Source organism: Acinonyx jubatus, chromosome E2 (genome assembly GCF_027475565.1).
Source record: "Acinonyx jubatus isolate Ajub_Pintada_27869175 chromosome E2, VMU_Ajub_asm_v1.0, whole genome shotgun sequence".
In the NCBI taxonomy this organism is placed as follows: Eukaryota; Metazoa; Chordata; class Mammalia; order Carnivora; family Felidae; genus Acinonyx; species Acinonyx jubatus.
In genome coordinates, this window is record NC_069396.1 from 4,018,696 (window position 1) to 4,033,096 (window position 14,401).

The 14,401-nt window shown below is 55.8% G+C and overlaps 1 protein-coding gene across 7 annotated transcripts in view; it reads right to left on the reverse strand.

The window, feature by feature from the left end:
* KIAA0513 (KIAA0513 ortholog) overlaps positions 1-14,401 on the reverse strand; it is a 62,982-nt gene that overhangs the window by 16,984 nt on the left and 31,597 nt on the right. For 6 of the 7 annotated variants that reach the window (XM_027076329.2, XM_053211343.1, XM_027076326.2 and 3 more), the window contains exons 2-4: positions 5,693-6,152; positions 3,311-3,410; positions 1,952-2,025 (exon numbers count right to left, since the gene is read on the reverse strand). In XM_027076329.2, the coding sequence (XP_026932130.1) occupies positions 1,952-2,025; positions 3,311-3,410; positions 5,693-6,021 (503 nt within the window). In that variant the 5' untranslated portion in view covers positions 6,022-6,152. Of the gene's footprint in view, positions 1-1,951; positions 2,026-3,310; positions 3,411-5,692; positions 6,153-9,407; positions 10,579-14,401 lie in introns of those variants that run through there. The other variant, XM_027076328.2, reaches the window with a different exon arrangement.

Consider the following 14,401-nt stretch of genomic DNA (forward strand, 5'->3'; position numbering starts at 1 on the left):
CCGTCTGCCGCTAGGAATGTGCACCGCGACAGCTGCAGATGTGACGGTGACGTCTAGCAGCACATGAGCCAGGGCAGATGAGGGAGAGGAACAATCTACCATCCAGAGGGCATGAGTCGGAGAAACGCTGGTACGTTCAGATATCAGAACATCACAGAGCCGTCACAAATGCAGAAGTGCGTGTGGGTGCGGTGCCTTTCCCGGAAAGACACAGATTCTCTGGGGTGCACACCATCCACAGGAGTCACTGTCAGGGGGAAGACCGCAGGAGCCAGGGCAGGGCTGTATAAAGGGGATCCCCTCTCCATTTTAGGCGCTGTGCCTCCCTATCCTGTGCTTCTACACTTTTCTTTTCCGTTTAGTTCCTAACCTTGGATGACTATTATTTAAAAAAAAAAAAAAAAAAAAAAATTCGATGGAATTTATCTAGACCGTAGGGTCAGGGCCAGCTAGCTTTCAATATAAAAAGAATATAAAACTTCACTAAACTGCCAATAAAATTATAAAAGACTATAAAGTAAAAACGAAAGACATTCATAAGCTAGATATTTTAAAAAAACTCATAAACTTTAAAAATTAGTAAATATTTAAAACATATTACAAGGTTTCTTTCTTTCCTCCCAACCACACACAAAAATATATACACTCGCAAAGCAATGGGGGAGATTCTGTGTTTCGGTCCGCTTGGAATTTGAAGGGAATTTCCTCCCCCCCCACCCCAATTTTATTTAAGGGAAAATTCAAAGGAAGTGGAGAATGAAATACTTCTGTCGCCAAGCGGAACAGGTGCAATCTCTGTAAAATACGGATTCGTGAGAATTCCTATCGATGTGACTGGAAGCTGAGTGGTCTCAGTGCCGGTGAGCCTGTTGTGCACAAGATAGCTGGGCCTGCTTGGAAACTGCCCCCCCCCCCCCCTTGCCAGCTCCGAGACCCAGAAGCCCCCCACGGGAGCCTGTCTTCAACTTGGGACATTCTGAGCAAGCGCTGGAAACATGGGGATCCTCCTTTTTACGGTCTTTCCCCTCCAGTCCGTGCTCCACGTTCGTGGGGGAACAGAGAGAGGTGAGGGGACATCCAGACACAGGGGGGCTAAGGGTCACAAGAGCAGCTACCTTTCTGCGGGGAGGAGGGAGTTTTCAAGCCTGGAAGGACAATGGGGACATGGGGACAAGCCACGGGGCTGCTTTGAGGCCATGATGACGGAAGGAGGGTAAGCGGGGGCACAAATGACTGTCAGATCGGGGCTTCCCCCCCACCCTGTCCTTTCCCACCCACGGTGCCTTGCCTCCCCTCCCCCGCATCGGTAAAGCTGCTGTCCCACGTCTCCAAGGCAGAGCCACATCCCTTCCATTTCATGCTGGGGGGAAGGAGGGGGGGCTGTCGCCTGCTCTGACGCAGGTCCAGGATGGGTGACGTGGGTCTGGCAGCCCTAGAGCCCCGCGGCCTGAGGGGGAGAGAGCCCGTGACTCACTCACGTGGCCTGCCTCCCCCACGCACACCCCCTGCGGGGACTACTGTGCTGTCTGTGATAAAAGGCTCCAGCGGGGCCTAATTAGCACGCAGGGCAGGCTGCACTCATCGGGTCCGATCCGATCATTAGGTGCGCGGTTGTCTATCTAGTTGGAAGCACTTCACGGCAGGAAATCAAGAAAACGCCACCGCCCTGCACAGGAGGGCAGGGTCAAGTGCGTGTTATCCCAGCCTGTCCCGAGGGCCCTGGCGGAGGGATCTGCTCAGGCCCGGGTGCACTCCCCTAACCTCTCCTGCGGGGGGGCCTGGGGGGAGGACCCAAACTCCCTCCCGCGAGAGGCCGGCACGGCCTTGCCTCTCGGTGGATGCCGGGATTTCCAAGCAGGTGCTGTAAGGCCTGGGTTAGGACGGGGCAGGACGGGGGTCGGGGGGGAGACACGCTCGTAGGACAAAGGCTGTGAGCAACAGCACGACTTACTCGAACAGGACGACGGCGAAAGACTGCACCAGGCGGTAGAAGGTCGCCTCTGAGACGCACTTGGAATTGCAGCGCTGTCCAGGAACAGGGCAGACGCGTCACGGGGCGCGCAGGTGGCACAGGGCTTACCGCGCCGGGCACCGCTAGACACAGCCGGGCCCGCGAGCCCCCGGTGGTAGCAGCCCCGCCTGCGCTACGGAAACCGGAAACCGGGACCCCGAGCAGAGCGCTGGCCCAGACACACGACCGTCGCTCGGCAAAGCCCAAGCCGACGTCTTCCCACGTCTCCTCGGAAGTGTTAAGTCTAGGGATGCGACACACCCGCCCACACAACACAGAACAGTTTGGAGGGACTAAACCCCCCCAAACGGCAACACGGCCGATTTCTGGGTTGTAGATTTATGGGTCGCTTCTCTATTTTTGCTGATCTGCATCTTCTAATTTTTCTTGGAGCCACTAAGTTGTGATAAAGACACTTTAAAAGCCGGGGCGCCTGGGCAGCCCCATCGGTGAAGCCTCCGACTTGGGCTCAGATCATGATCTCATGGTTTGTGGGTTCGAGCCCCGCATCCGGCTCTGCACTGACGGCTCAGAGCCCGGAGCCTGCTGCGGATTCTGGGTCTCCCTCTCTCTCTGCCCCTCCCCGGCTCACACTCTGTCTCTCTCTCTCTCCTTCAAAAATAAACATTAAAAAAAAAAAAATTAAAGTAAAAAATACTTTAAAAGCTAAGAGTTTAAGCCACTTTACAGAAAAAAAAGGTATTTACAAAAAAAAAAATTCTTTTCTGAATTCACATGGCTGTCACTGCCTTGATGATCTTTGTAAAAACTGAATATTATGGGTTATTGAATAAAACTATGCATGGACACAGTCCACAAACTTGCCCTTAAAAGACTTGTCCCGGGCACCTGGGTGGCTCAGTCGGTTGAGCGTCCGACTTGATTTCGGCGCAGGTCATGATCTCACGGTGGTGAGATCGAGCCCCACGTCAGGCTCCGCACTGACTGTGGTGCCTGCTTGAGATTCTTTCTCTGTCCCGCTGCCCATCTCCCCCACTCACTTGCTCTCTCCCTCTAAAATAAAATAAATTGTAAGCAAAACACAACAAAACTAACTTGTCCGTCATTTCACGCACTTAAAAGACCAGTTTGCTCACGTTTCTTTCTAGCGGGGGGCATCTACACGAGCTACTTTTCCCACTTCCCGCCATTCTAACTAGGCGTTTTCAGAACATCTTTGAGTAAGTTTTACTTGTTTTCCTGCTGGGTCATCTCCCTGGACTCTTTCCTCCAAAGTGGGTGAGGCAGACGTGGCCAGGGTGTCCCACATCACCAGCACCTGCCGTCACCACCCCTCACCTGGGCGCTCACATATCGAGCAAACCACTCCCGGCCTTTTCCGTTCTCACTGCTACAGTACTCCCCAAACTTGGCTTTCTCCTCCTGGTCCAAGTCCTCCCTGAAAGGAACAGAGGAGAAGAAAGCAACTTTCAGTCCTCTGGAACAAACACGGCCACAGCAGGGGACGGCGGGGGGAGGAGGAACGAGTAAGTACTGCCCTGCCCCCCCCACACCCCTTTCCCGGCCCCGGCTCACCCCACCCTCAGGCGACCCCCACGAGGAAATGGGGTCGTTTCTATTTCAAAGACAGGAGACTGGCTCAGGGGACCAGACACAGCAGGCGAGTGGCAAATGGGAGCTCCATCCAGGCGTCCCGGCTCCAAAGCCCGTGTCCCATCCCCTCGGTCCTGCCTCCCGTGACATGGGAGCACCGGCCGGGGTCACACGACCCTCTGAGGGCCTGGTTCTCTAGCTCAGCCGCCTTCCCACTCATTGGTGAAGTCAGCACAGAGCCACAGCACATTCCAGAACACCTAACTTGCTCAGCCCCAGCAGGACACACTGCCTTGATGCGGGGGTGACGGTCAGTTACCATGAGGACCCAGCCTGCTCCCCTCTCTGACGATCCTGGCTCTGTGTGTGAGGGAGACTGGGGGACCCTGGAGGGGGTGGGGGAACCGAACGCTCCCCCGACCTCAAACCACTTCTGATCACTCTTCGTGGAAAGCCGATACGCTACCCCACATGTAGAGGCAAAACAAAGGAGCAGCAGAAGGCTGAGGCTCAATCAGCTCGTGCGATTTTTCATTTGTTTAAGGTTTTGTGGGAAACATCTTGGTCTCACTTATCCCAAAATACCAACACCAGATGAAACAAGAGAAGGTGCCAGCCGGTTTGCAGCGATTTCTGGAATGCTCTCGAAGACACGTCCAGCTCAGCTGTCCTTGCTCCGTACTGCTGACGGGCTGTGGCAAATATAGATCGGCCTTCCCGACAGATTAGCAGGCTTCTGGGCTTTCTCCCCTTTCATTAACTGGGTGTGCTCAGAGGAAGCTGACTCATTCCAGTGTTAGTCAAACAGAATTAGGAGGGAGCCAGATCTGCTCTCCCAGAATGCGTTCAAAATCAAACACGAATGCATGTTGGGAGAGTCCGATATTCGGATTTCACTGAGCTCTTCCCTTTTTTCTTTTTCCTTTTCTTCATCTTTTATTATTATGTATTTCAGAATTTTAAAAAGATTTATTTATTTTTGAGAGAGAGACAGAGCACGAGCAGGGGAGGGGCAGAGAGAGCCGGAGACAGAATCCAAAGCGGGCTCCAGGCTCCGAGCTGCCAGTGGAGAGCCTGACGCCGGGCTCGAACCCACGAACTGTGAGATCCTGACCTGAGCCGAGGTCGGACGCTGAACCCACTGAGCCACCGGGGGCCCCTGGTCTTCCCCCCTCTTCTAACTGCGAAGAAAACGGAGACACACCTGGCAAAGGCAGGCGTCAACCTTGCCAGATTACAAACAAGGGACCCAAAGCGCGGTAGGAAATAATGCCTCTCTGCACTGTGTCAACAGGCAGAAGTTCCTACTGTGTTAATAAAACTGGAAACTTGTCCTGTGGGGTCCTCAGCTCCTCTCACCGAAGGGCGTGTACAGAGAGTGCAGAGGTTTAGTTAGAATGGAGATTCAGACTCAGTGGGCCTGGCTGGGGCCCGAGACCCCGCACTTGCCCTAAGCTCCCGGGACGCTGACGCTGCGGGTCCACAGACCACAGACGGGAGGCAAGGCCGCCAGGGACTAGCGGGCGGCCGGGACGCAAGGCAACGGCTGACGTCGGAAGCCCAGGGCTTTGGGTTTGCGCCCCACCCCCACGTGGAGATATGGACAAGCGGGGGCCCACCCACAGACACCCCCTCCTCCGCCTGATCCCAACCCCCCTCCGCTCCGTGTGTTCCCTTGCCAGGGCGCCTATTAACACCCCAAAAAACTGCGAAGGAAAGGCAAGAGAGAGGAGCAAGCGGGGCGCCTGGGGGGCTCGGTCGGTTGGGCGCGCGACTTCGGCTGGGCTCATCATCTCGCAGTTTGTGAGTTCGAGCCCCGCGTCGGGCTCTGTGCGGACAGCATGGAGCCTGCTTGGGATTCTCTCTCCCTCTCTGTCCCCTCCTGCACGTGGGCTCTCTTTCTCTTTCAAAATAAATAAATTAAAAAAAAAAAAAAAAAAAAGAAAGAGGACCAAGGAAGGGCCCCCACCCTGGCAGCTGCTGAAGGCCCCGCTGCCCACGAGCACGAAGAAGAGTCTGGGAAATGGAAAGTTTCCGGCCTCACCGGCAGGTGCGGGAGCGCAAGCCCCACCCCGACGGAGAGCCGCGTCCCGCGCCCCGACGGAGAGCCGCGTTCTCTGGGCTCACCCTCCAGAGAAGATCTTGTCCACGTAGCCGCGCATGAATTCCCGGAGCTCCTGGGTCTCCTCGTCCTCGGCCGACTCGGCGCTCTGGTTGGAAGAGAAGGACTCGTTGGAGGAGGAGCGGCGGTACTGGTCCCAGGACGGGTGTGAGGGCAACTCCCCCATGTCATTCTCGCTGTCCGCGGACTCCGTGGTCTCGCTCTCCGAAGCCCCGTCGCCCTGCGAGCTGTCCCCATCCTGCAGCTTCGGAGGCAACGCCTCCAGGGGCGAGGGCGCCGCTGGCTCAGTCCCGAAGTCAAGCAGCGCGCCCACGGGCACCTCCGGGGCCTCCATGGTTTGGGGGGGATTCCAGGCGGACCGCGTTCCTGGGGACGTCAGTGGGAGCTGGAGGCCACGCACACGAGCTGCTCGGGCGCTGCTGGCCACCAGGCGTCCTCTGGGGCGGCTCTCGCGCCCTAAGGCATCTAGAAGGGAAGGCACATCAGCGTTACCGCTACGCCCACGTAAGGGGAACGCAGCTCTGAGACTCCAGACTCCACCGAATCAGCGAGGCCCCAAGATTCCCTGGATAGGGAACAGGCTCCAGACGTCCAGAATTCGGGACGTCTCTACATGGACATCATTTCGTCACCATCTACTTTGCTGTCACACGCCTGGCACGTGGTAGGCACTCGGTAACTCTTTGTCGAATAAACGCACGAATAAACACCAACGATCGGGATTCCTCCAAGCTCAACAGACTTCCGAGGCACCGGGCCTGCTGGCCCTCCCCCTGCTCTGGGCCACCAGAGGGATGCCACTAAACAAAAGGCTGACCCCGGGCTAGAATCAGAACATCACCAAGGACACACGGGCCCGCTCCCTGCCGTTGGAGTCAGCGGCCATGGGAGATGGTGTCGCCCAGCTCGGCAGGAAAAGCCGCCTCTGCTAAGCACGTGGGGCCCCTCGGCTGCCGGCCTGGCGTCTCTTCCCTCCCGGGCTCCTTTCTGAGGAGTCTTCCACTCAAGACCCAGAACCTCCGCAGGCCGCCACACAGACGTCCCTTCTCGCGTCCCTCGCACGCCCTCCGATGGCTTCTGAGTGTCGTGTGCCGCCCGGACCCCCCTTCTCCTTCCTGCCCCCTCCCTGCACACAGCCGGCTGGGGGACGGGGTGCATCTGTGACGCCCGTTCCTTCTGCCGCTCCCCCTTCCCGCTCCGTGCCTTCTTCCTGCCTCCCCCTGCCCGGATGCCGTCCATCGCCCCGGGCTGACACAGCCCCACCTCTCCCAAGCAGCTCACGCCGCCACCCCTGTTCAAAAGTATTCAGCGATTCCTCTGCGCCCCTCCGTATTTTATTTGCACCCATTTGCAATTCCGTTAGCTTCACGGGTAGATATTAGCATTTCTGCTTATCCCTCTGGAGTAAGAGCCCCGGGAGCACCTGTGTAGCGATCCAGCCTCCAGCACGGTCTCGACTAAGGGAGTGTTGGCCGCACGTCTGTGAATGGGTGGACACAGCTGCCCGTGAATGTGCTCGAAGGGCCGGGAGGGTCCACGATGGGACCGGAACCTTCGCACCTAAACGGGGTCTCCCGGCTGCCAGCTGGGGAGTCACCCTCCGGTTCTGCGACCCTCCCTCCCGGGTGAGGAGCGGCAGACAGCTCAGCAGGAAGCGAGACCTCGCCCTCCTTCCATGTCAGCTCCCCCAGACAAGAGCGACCTCAAGACTGGACACGTCCTTCTCCTCACCCTCGGCAGACCCGAAGCATCTGGCCGACAGGTGGCCAGCGACACGGCCTCAATGCGTCTCCTGAGTGTAATTCAATATCAGAACCGCCTTTGCTGCCTGTTAAGAGCTTGATGCTCACAAATCGATCACGGGCTCCTCCGAATTCCCCAGCCCAGGATATTTTTAAATGCCCTGGGTCAGGGAGACAGAACGCTGGCTCCTTGCTCTTGGAGTAACAACGACACATCTTCGGTAGAGTCCTACGAAGCTTGCGCTGGCCCAAAAAAGAGAAGCGAACATCTCCACTTAAAAGAACTTTCTGGGCCAGGAGAGCAACGTGGGGTTTTTAGGGGTTCAGGAGACAGCGCTACCACTCAGAGAGGCAGAGACTGAGGAGTGATGGTCTGGAGCTGGGGGCGGCCCTGACTCCCCTCCCACCACCTGTGCCCACGGGCTCTGCTCTCTGGGCCGGGGTCTCCCCGACTGAGACACTGTGGTCTAGCTTGAATTCTTTTTTTTTTAAGTGGGCTTCATGTCCGGCATAGAGCCCCAAATGGGGCTCAAACTCATGACCCTGAGATCAAGACCTGAGCTGAGATCAAGAGTCAAGATGCTTAACCAACAGAGCCCCCCAGGTGCCCCAGTCAGGCTTGAATTCTAAGATCCTTCTGGCCACGACCTTCTCAGATTCTCCAAAGCACAGAAGACCACCCCTGTAACAACACACTGGATGTTAAAAATGGAAAAATCACACACTGGGAAAATGTGTGCAGTCAGGATGACAGAATTGGGTCAGTAATATCTGCATCAGAAATCCACCCACCCCAACCCGACCGAAAACTCTGTATTCGAGTAGATACACAAACTATTCAAATAGGCAAGTCACGAAAGAGAAATACTATTGCTAAATGCTTAGGCCATTCTTCAGCCAACACTAATAACCACACAGGCAGATAAGCAAATTAAAACAATTAGGTGCCATTAGGTACTAAGTTAGCAGAAACTTTAAAATGCAATCTAAACGCTGATGAGGATACGGTCAAGTTAATACCCTCAAGTAACCCTGACAATAGGGAAAAATAAGGCTCTAGGAACTATTTTCATTTATGTATTTATTTATTTGTCTGTTGGTTGGGTTATGTAATCTCCGCACGCACCGTGGGGCTCAAACTCATGACCCCAAGATCAAGAGTGCTGTGTTCTGACTCAGCCAGCCAGGTACCCCTGGAAAGTATTTTCTATAGCTCTTACTTTTCTATCCTCTGATCCAAGAATTCAAATGCTAGGAATGTATCCTAAGAAAATAATTCAACTCAAAGCGAGTTACGTGGAGAAAAATGCTCCCTGTAATAACAGTATTTCTTTTTTTATCTTATGTTGATTGTTGAGAGACAGAGAGAGAGAGACAGAGCTTGAGAAGGGGAGGGGGAGAGAAAGCGGGGGAGGCACAGGATCCGAAGCACGTTCTAGGCTCTGAGCTGTCCGCACAGAGCCCGATGCAGGGCTCGAACCCGTGAACTGTGAGATCATGACCTGAGCCGAAACTGGAGACTTTACTGACGGAGCTACCCAGGGACCCCAGCAACAACAGTATTTCTAATCCTGATAAATTGGGGGGGGGGGGGTGGGATCTAAATACAGGAAACTGGCAAATAAATTCTAACAAAGTGATGCAACAGTAATCAGTGATGATGCAGTTGGAAACAATTAGAACGTGAGTGAATGATGTTCACTTCACAGCCAAGTAAACAAAACGGTCTGCAGTCAAAAATATTTCCTGAGCGCCCCCCCCCCCCCCAGCATGCCGTCCTCTGGTCTGGCTGCTGCGAATATTGTAGGGCGTGAATTGCAATCTTCTTATGTAACAGTGAAGCACACGTACAGAAAAGGGCTGGAAAGGAAGACAAGGGCATTATAGTCCTGGCACCTTTCGATTTTGTTCTACATCACAGGGATGCAGTCTGTGAACAAGTAAAGATTCCGAGGGGAAGGGAAACAAACTTCCGTACCTCGAGACAGTGTCACGCGGTGGGACCGGCTGCACCCACGTACCCAAGCAGAACCCCCAGCTTCGGGGCTTGGCGATCAGATCGAATTATCACAGCTATTTCTGGTCCGGCCTGAGGCTAGCCAGCGTCTCCCCAGCGTCTCCCCAGCGCGAAATTCTGGGAGTAGGTCATCCTTTCCCAGAAGCCTCCTCCGTGGGCTCAGGGAGGAGGGAGAGGCACAAAGGGGAGGGAGAAGTGGCGGGGGACCCAGTCCTGGCGCGTGAGGGCGCCGTGGGCCACAGCGTGCAGACCCCGGCCCGCTGCAGAGCAGGGCACAATCACCGCACACTGCCGGCCCCCAGGGCCCTCAGCCCGGGGATGCCGTCCCTCGTGGCAGAGAAGGCAGGGCTGCCAAATCTGGCCACAGAGCTCAGACACCAGGGAGAAGCAGCCGCCGGTGGTAAGGGCCTCGGAAGCATCCGTCTTCTTTCAGGAAGGACGCATAATTATGAGCCTCCGTGCAGGACAAGGGGACGGTCGCTCTGAACACACAGGATCCCACACCTCGCGTGGCCACTTATGTCGGGCCGGCCAGAGGGAGTGGGCCCCTCGGGAACCAACCGCACCGTCCCCGCTCAGAGCCACCAGGTGTGGCACTCGGGAGCGCGGACCCGGCGGCACCAGATCTAAAGAGCTTTCCGAAGAACTGGTGAAATGTACTACGTGAAATCCTCCAATTCCCCAACGCGGGCAGCGAATTCGAATTCATTTCAAAACACCTCGTGGGCCAAGGAAAACACATCTGTGGATCATGCCCCAGTGCCTTTGGAGGCTCCCGAACCCACTCCAGGGCCGCAGACTCTGAGACCTGGGGTTTTAAATCACAGCAGCATCATTCCAACTACGCCGCGTGCACACTGAAAGTGCTTTTCTGTGGCCTTGAAGTGGAACAAGCCTTCCTGCGATCGTACTTACACTTCACTTCCTGCCTTGGGGCACAAAGTTTCCACCAACCAAATTAGGCTAAAATTCTAATTCAGGGGCACCTGGGTGGCTCAGTCGGTGGAGCATCTGACTCTTGATTTCGGCTCAGGTCACGATCTCATAGTTCGTGGGATCGAGCCCCATGTCAGGCTCGGGGCTGAGAGCACCGAGCCTGCCTGGGATTCTCTTTCTCGCTCTCTCTGTCCCTCCTCCACTGGCACGCACCCTCTCTCTCTCTCTCTCTCTCTCTCTCTCAAAAATGAATAACAAATAAGCTTAAAAAATGCATAAGTAAATAAAATTCTACGTCAGCCTATAACCCAAAGGCCTTAACCACCCAACCTGCTCATCCAACAGATATCTCTTTTCTTTTCGCTTAAGTAGGTTTTACGTCCCACCCTGAGGTGGAGAGTCACACGTGCTACTCACGGAGCCAGCCAGGTGCCCTCAACAAATACTTACTGAGCAGCTACTATGCGCCAGCTGGTGCGCCAGCAGCTGGGGGTCCAGTCACGGATGAGGCTGTAAGGAGCATTTGGTGCTGGGCGGGCACAGGCTAAGAGATGGGGCGGAGGAGGGGTAAGGGGACGGGAGGGTAAGAGACACTTAATGAAACAGAAACCCAAACCAGAGCTTCAGAAGTACTGAGCGCTGCTGCGAGTCCCCAGGCGATGTCCCTGAGAGCGCTGAGAAGGGCTTCTTTGGCCGGGGCGGGGGGATCAGGAAGGCGGATTTGAGCAGAGCGGGAAGGAGCACGGGCCGAGAAGACGCAAGGGTCCTCTGACACAGGAGAGTGGTCCAGGCAGAGGGAACAGCCTACGCAAAGGGCCTAGGCAGCGAGGACTTTGGAAAGTTCGGGAACCGGGAGGCTGAGGGACAGCTGCGGTAGGAGTTTAGGCACAGGCATCTGTATGCACAGGACAGGAGCAAAGGGGCAGGTGGGGGGCACCTCCCCTCCCCCTACCCCCCCCCCCCCCCCCCCCCCCCCCCCCCGCCCAGGCTTTCCCGCCCTGCCCTGCAGCCCCAGCTGCAGAAGGAACTCGGAAGGAGATTGCTTTCCTCTGGCTGCTCAGCCACATCCCCACGGGGCTTTGCTCAAACTCTGATTTCCCCAACCCGAGTCAGGACTTCTCCAGTAGGTGCACCTTGAGCAATCAGACGAGGCTCCCTGGGGGAGAATCCGGAACTTTCTGTAACTCTGCCCCTGGCCATCCACCTCAGGCAACTCCCTCTCTTTCAGTGTCCCCAAGAACTAGCAGACGTGCTGCTCTTACAAAAAGAGAAGGGCCTGCAAAGCCTCGCTCACTCGGCGTCCGTGACAGGCTGTCTCACAATCACGTCCATCCAGCTCGTCCCTCATCACGCAACGTCAGTAACTCAAGCCTTGGAGACTTACTCCCAAGCACATAGCTAGGAAGCGACAGCGCCCACAATCCAACCGCAGGACCACTGCTCTTGACCACGAGGCTGGCCCCCTACAGCTCCCTCTGGGGGTACACTTCTGGAAGTGGGGTTGCTGGGTCAGAGCTTCGCACATTACTAAGGCTGACGATGGGTGCTACCAAATCACCTTCCCCGAAGTCTGTTCTGTGGCCACACACACTCGGCGGGTTTTAGATCTGCACCCCCCTTCCACGTGTAAGGTCGAAACCCCAACGAGCCCCCAAATTCAGAACTCTGACTCATCTGTTCCACTCCGGGTTAAGTGCGGGGCAGCGTGCGAGGAAGGGTGGGTCCGTTCTGCACACCAGGGAACTGGGACCCACGAGGCCAGCTATGCCCCTGCAGCCAGATCGTCCCACAAGCCCCAGCCTCTGACGAAGGCGTCTGGTTTGAGTCCTTTGCCTGACGACTGACCCAAATAGAGAAAGCCAGCCTCCTGCCTCAGGGTCCAGCTCCCATCAGACTCACACTGGGAAAGTCATTCATTTTTTTTAAGTATTTTTTTTAACGTTTATCTGTTTTTGAGAGAGAGAGAGAGAGACAGAGATCGAGCGAGCAGGGCAGGGGCAGAGAGAGAGGGACACACAGAATCCGAAGCAGGCTCCACGCGCTGAGCCCTGGGCGCAGAGCCCGACCTGGGGCTGGAACTCTCGAACCGTGAGATCGTGGCCAGAGCCGAAGTCGGACGCCCAACCGGCTGAGCCCCCCAGGTACCCCACATCCATTTTTTGAAAGATTTTCTTTTTAAGCAATCTCTGAGTAGAGCGGGGCTCACGGAGAGGGGTTCTCGTCCTCCTGGCCCACGAGGAGAGGGTGAACAAGAGCCGTGCTGTGGCAACGGTGACACGGACAACAAAGGACATCGAGGCCAATATTATCAGAAGAGCTGACGCTTTCCGAGGCACAAAAATACGTAAAAACGTTGTTTGGGACCATTCTGTCACGCAGTTGGGCAGTACTCTGTTTTTACTCCTACTTTAGAGACGGAAGTCTGGGGCTGGGGGAGGCAGGTGCATGGCTGAGCGAGGTCACCGGGTGGGTGGGTGGGTGTGGAACAGGACCACCTGCTGTTCTAGGAGCAGAGGTCAAAGGTCCCTCGCAGCTACTGCCTGAGCTCCTGGGACATTTTGACCTCTCTCCAGCCACAACTTGAATGTCACCTGCTGGCACCTCCCGTAAAGTAGTGAGCCAACCTCCCCACAGAAAATCTGCCTTGCTTTGCCTAAGGGCTTGCTCTGCAGAGGGCCAGTGCAAATCAGGAAGACTGCACGCCCCTGACGGATGCTGACCGCTTTACTGAAAGTCCTTGACCCTGAGACTCAAGTCCTAAGACTTTCAACCCCACCTGCTCTGTGCGAAACAGAGAGTCCAAACAGAGAGAAGGTGAGGGTCTTGGGTGAGAAGCAGAATATAAGGAACTCCCTCCTGCAGTCATCAGACTCACGTAAGCTCCAGGACTTAACCCTCTAATGATGGTTCACTCCCCAGACACGGGCATCCTATTGAATTCACACAGCCTTCTTCGCCTAGCATCGACTGGATGCCCTCTAGGCCTTTGTATTAAATTTTGTTAAGAAAATACAACCGAATAACCCAAGAAAAGTGTCCTTTCCTCCCCTGTGGTTGTGGACACAGGGTGCCCTGAAGCACCTGACTGCAGGAGCCAGAATGGGAGGGCAGGGTCAGTGTGACCGGCTAAGGAGGCCAGTGGCCCTTAGCCCCTCTGCACCGGGCCGGAAACGGGGCCAGGGCTCGGCCGGGAGTCGACCGTGGGTCCGACGGCCTCTTCGGACTTGGGCACCACGTTCTTTTCTGGAGCCACGTCTTAGCCGAACGCTGCCCGCCACTAGAGGGGACAGCCTAGCTAAGGGGGGGGACCCCCAATCCTTCCCACATGAGGCACAGCCCAAGGAGCTGAGCCAGGATCCCGGGATACCTGAGCAAACTCACAGAGGTCCTGTGGGATATTTCAGTATTTCGAGGAAAATACAGCAACACTGGACATCTTCCAGAGACAAAGCAAACTACTGCCCCGAAGCAGTTCACAGCTTCGCCATTAGCTCATGCTGGATTGCTTCCCGTGACCTCGTATCTTTGTGAAGCTGAATTTTCTGCAGTCTACCGCAACGAAAAGTATTGCGCAAAAGTCAACACGGGACAAGAAAAGAGAACGGCCACGTCCAGCGAAGAATGAAATAAAAAATAGTTTTTCTCATGGTGTAGTATGCTAACCAGTGGTCCCCCCTAAGTGTTCACGTCCTCACCCCCAGAACCTACATACACGGGACCTTACATGGCAAGTTGGGGGCCCTGAGTAGGGGAGATGGTCCTGGAGGATCCAGGGGGGCCCACGATAACCACAGGGGTCCTCAGAAGAGGGAGGCAGAGGGGTCAGAGTCAGGGAAGGAGCTGGAACAATGGTCTTTTGCAGATGGAGGAGGGGCGTCGAGCCGAAGAATGCGGGCACCTCTAGAAGCTGGAAAACTCTAGAGACTTCCCTGGGGCCTCCAGAAGGAACCTGCCCTGCCCACACCTTGACATCGGCCCCATCAGACTGCCCCCAGAACTGTGGGACAGTAAATGTGTGA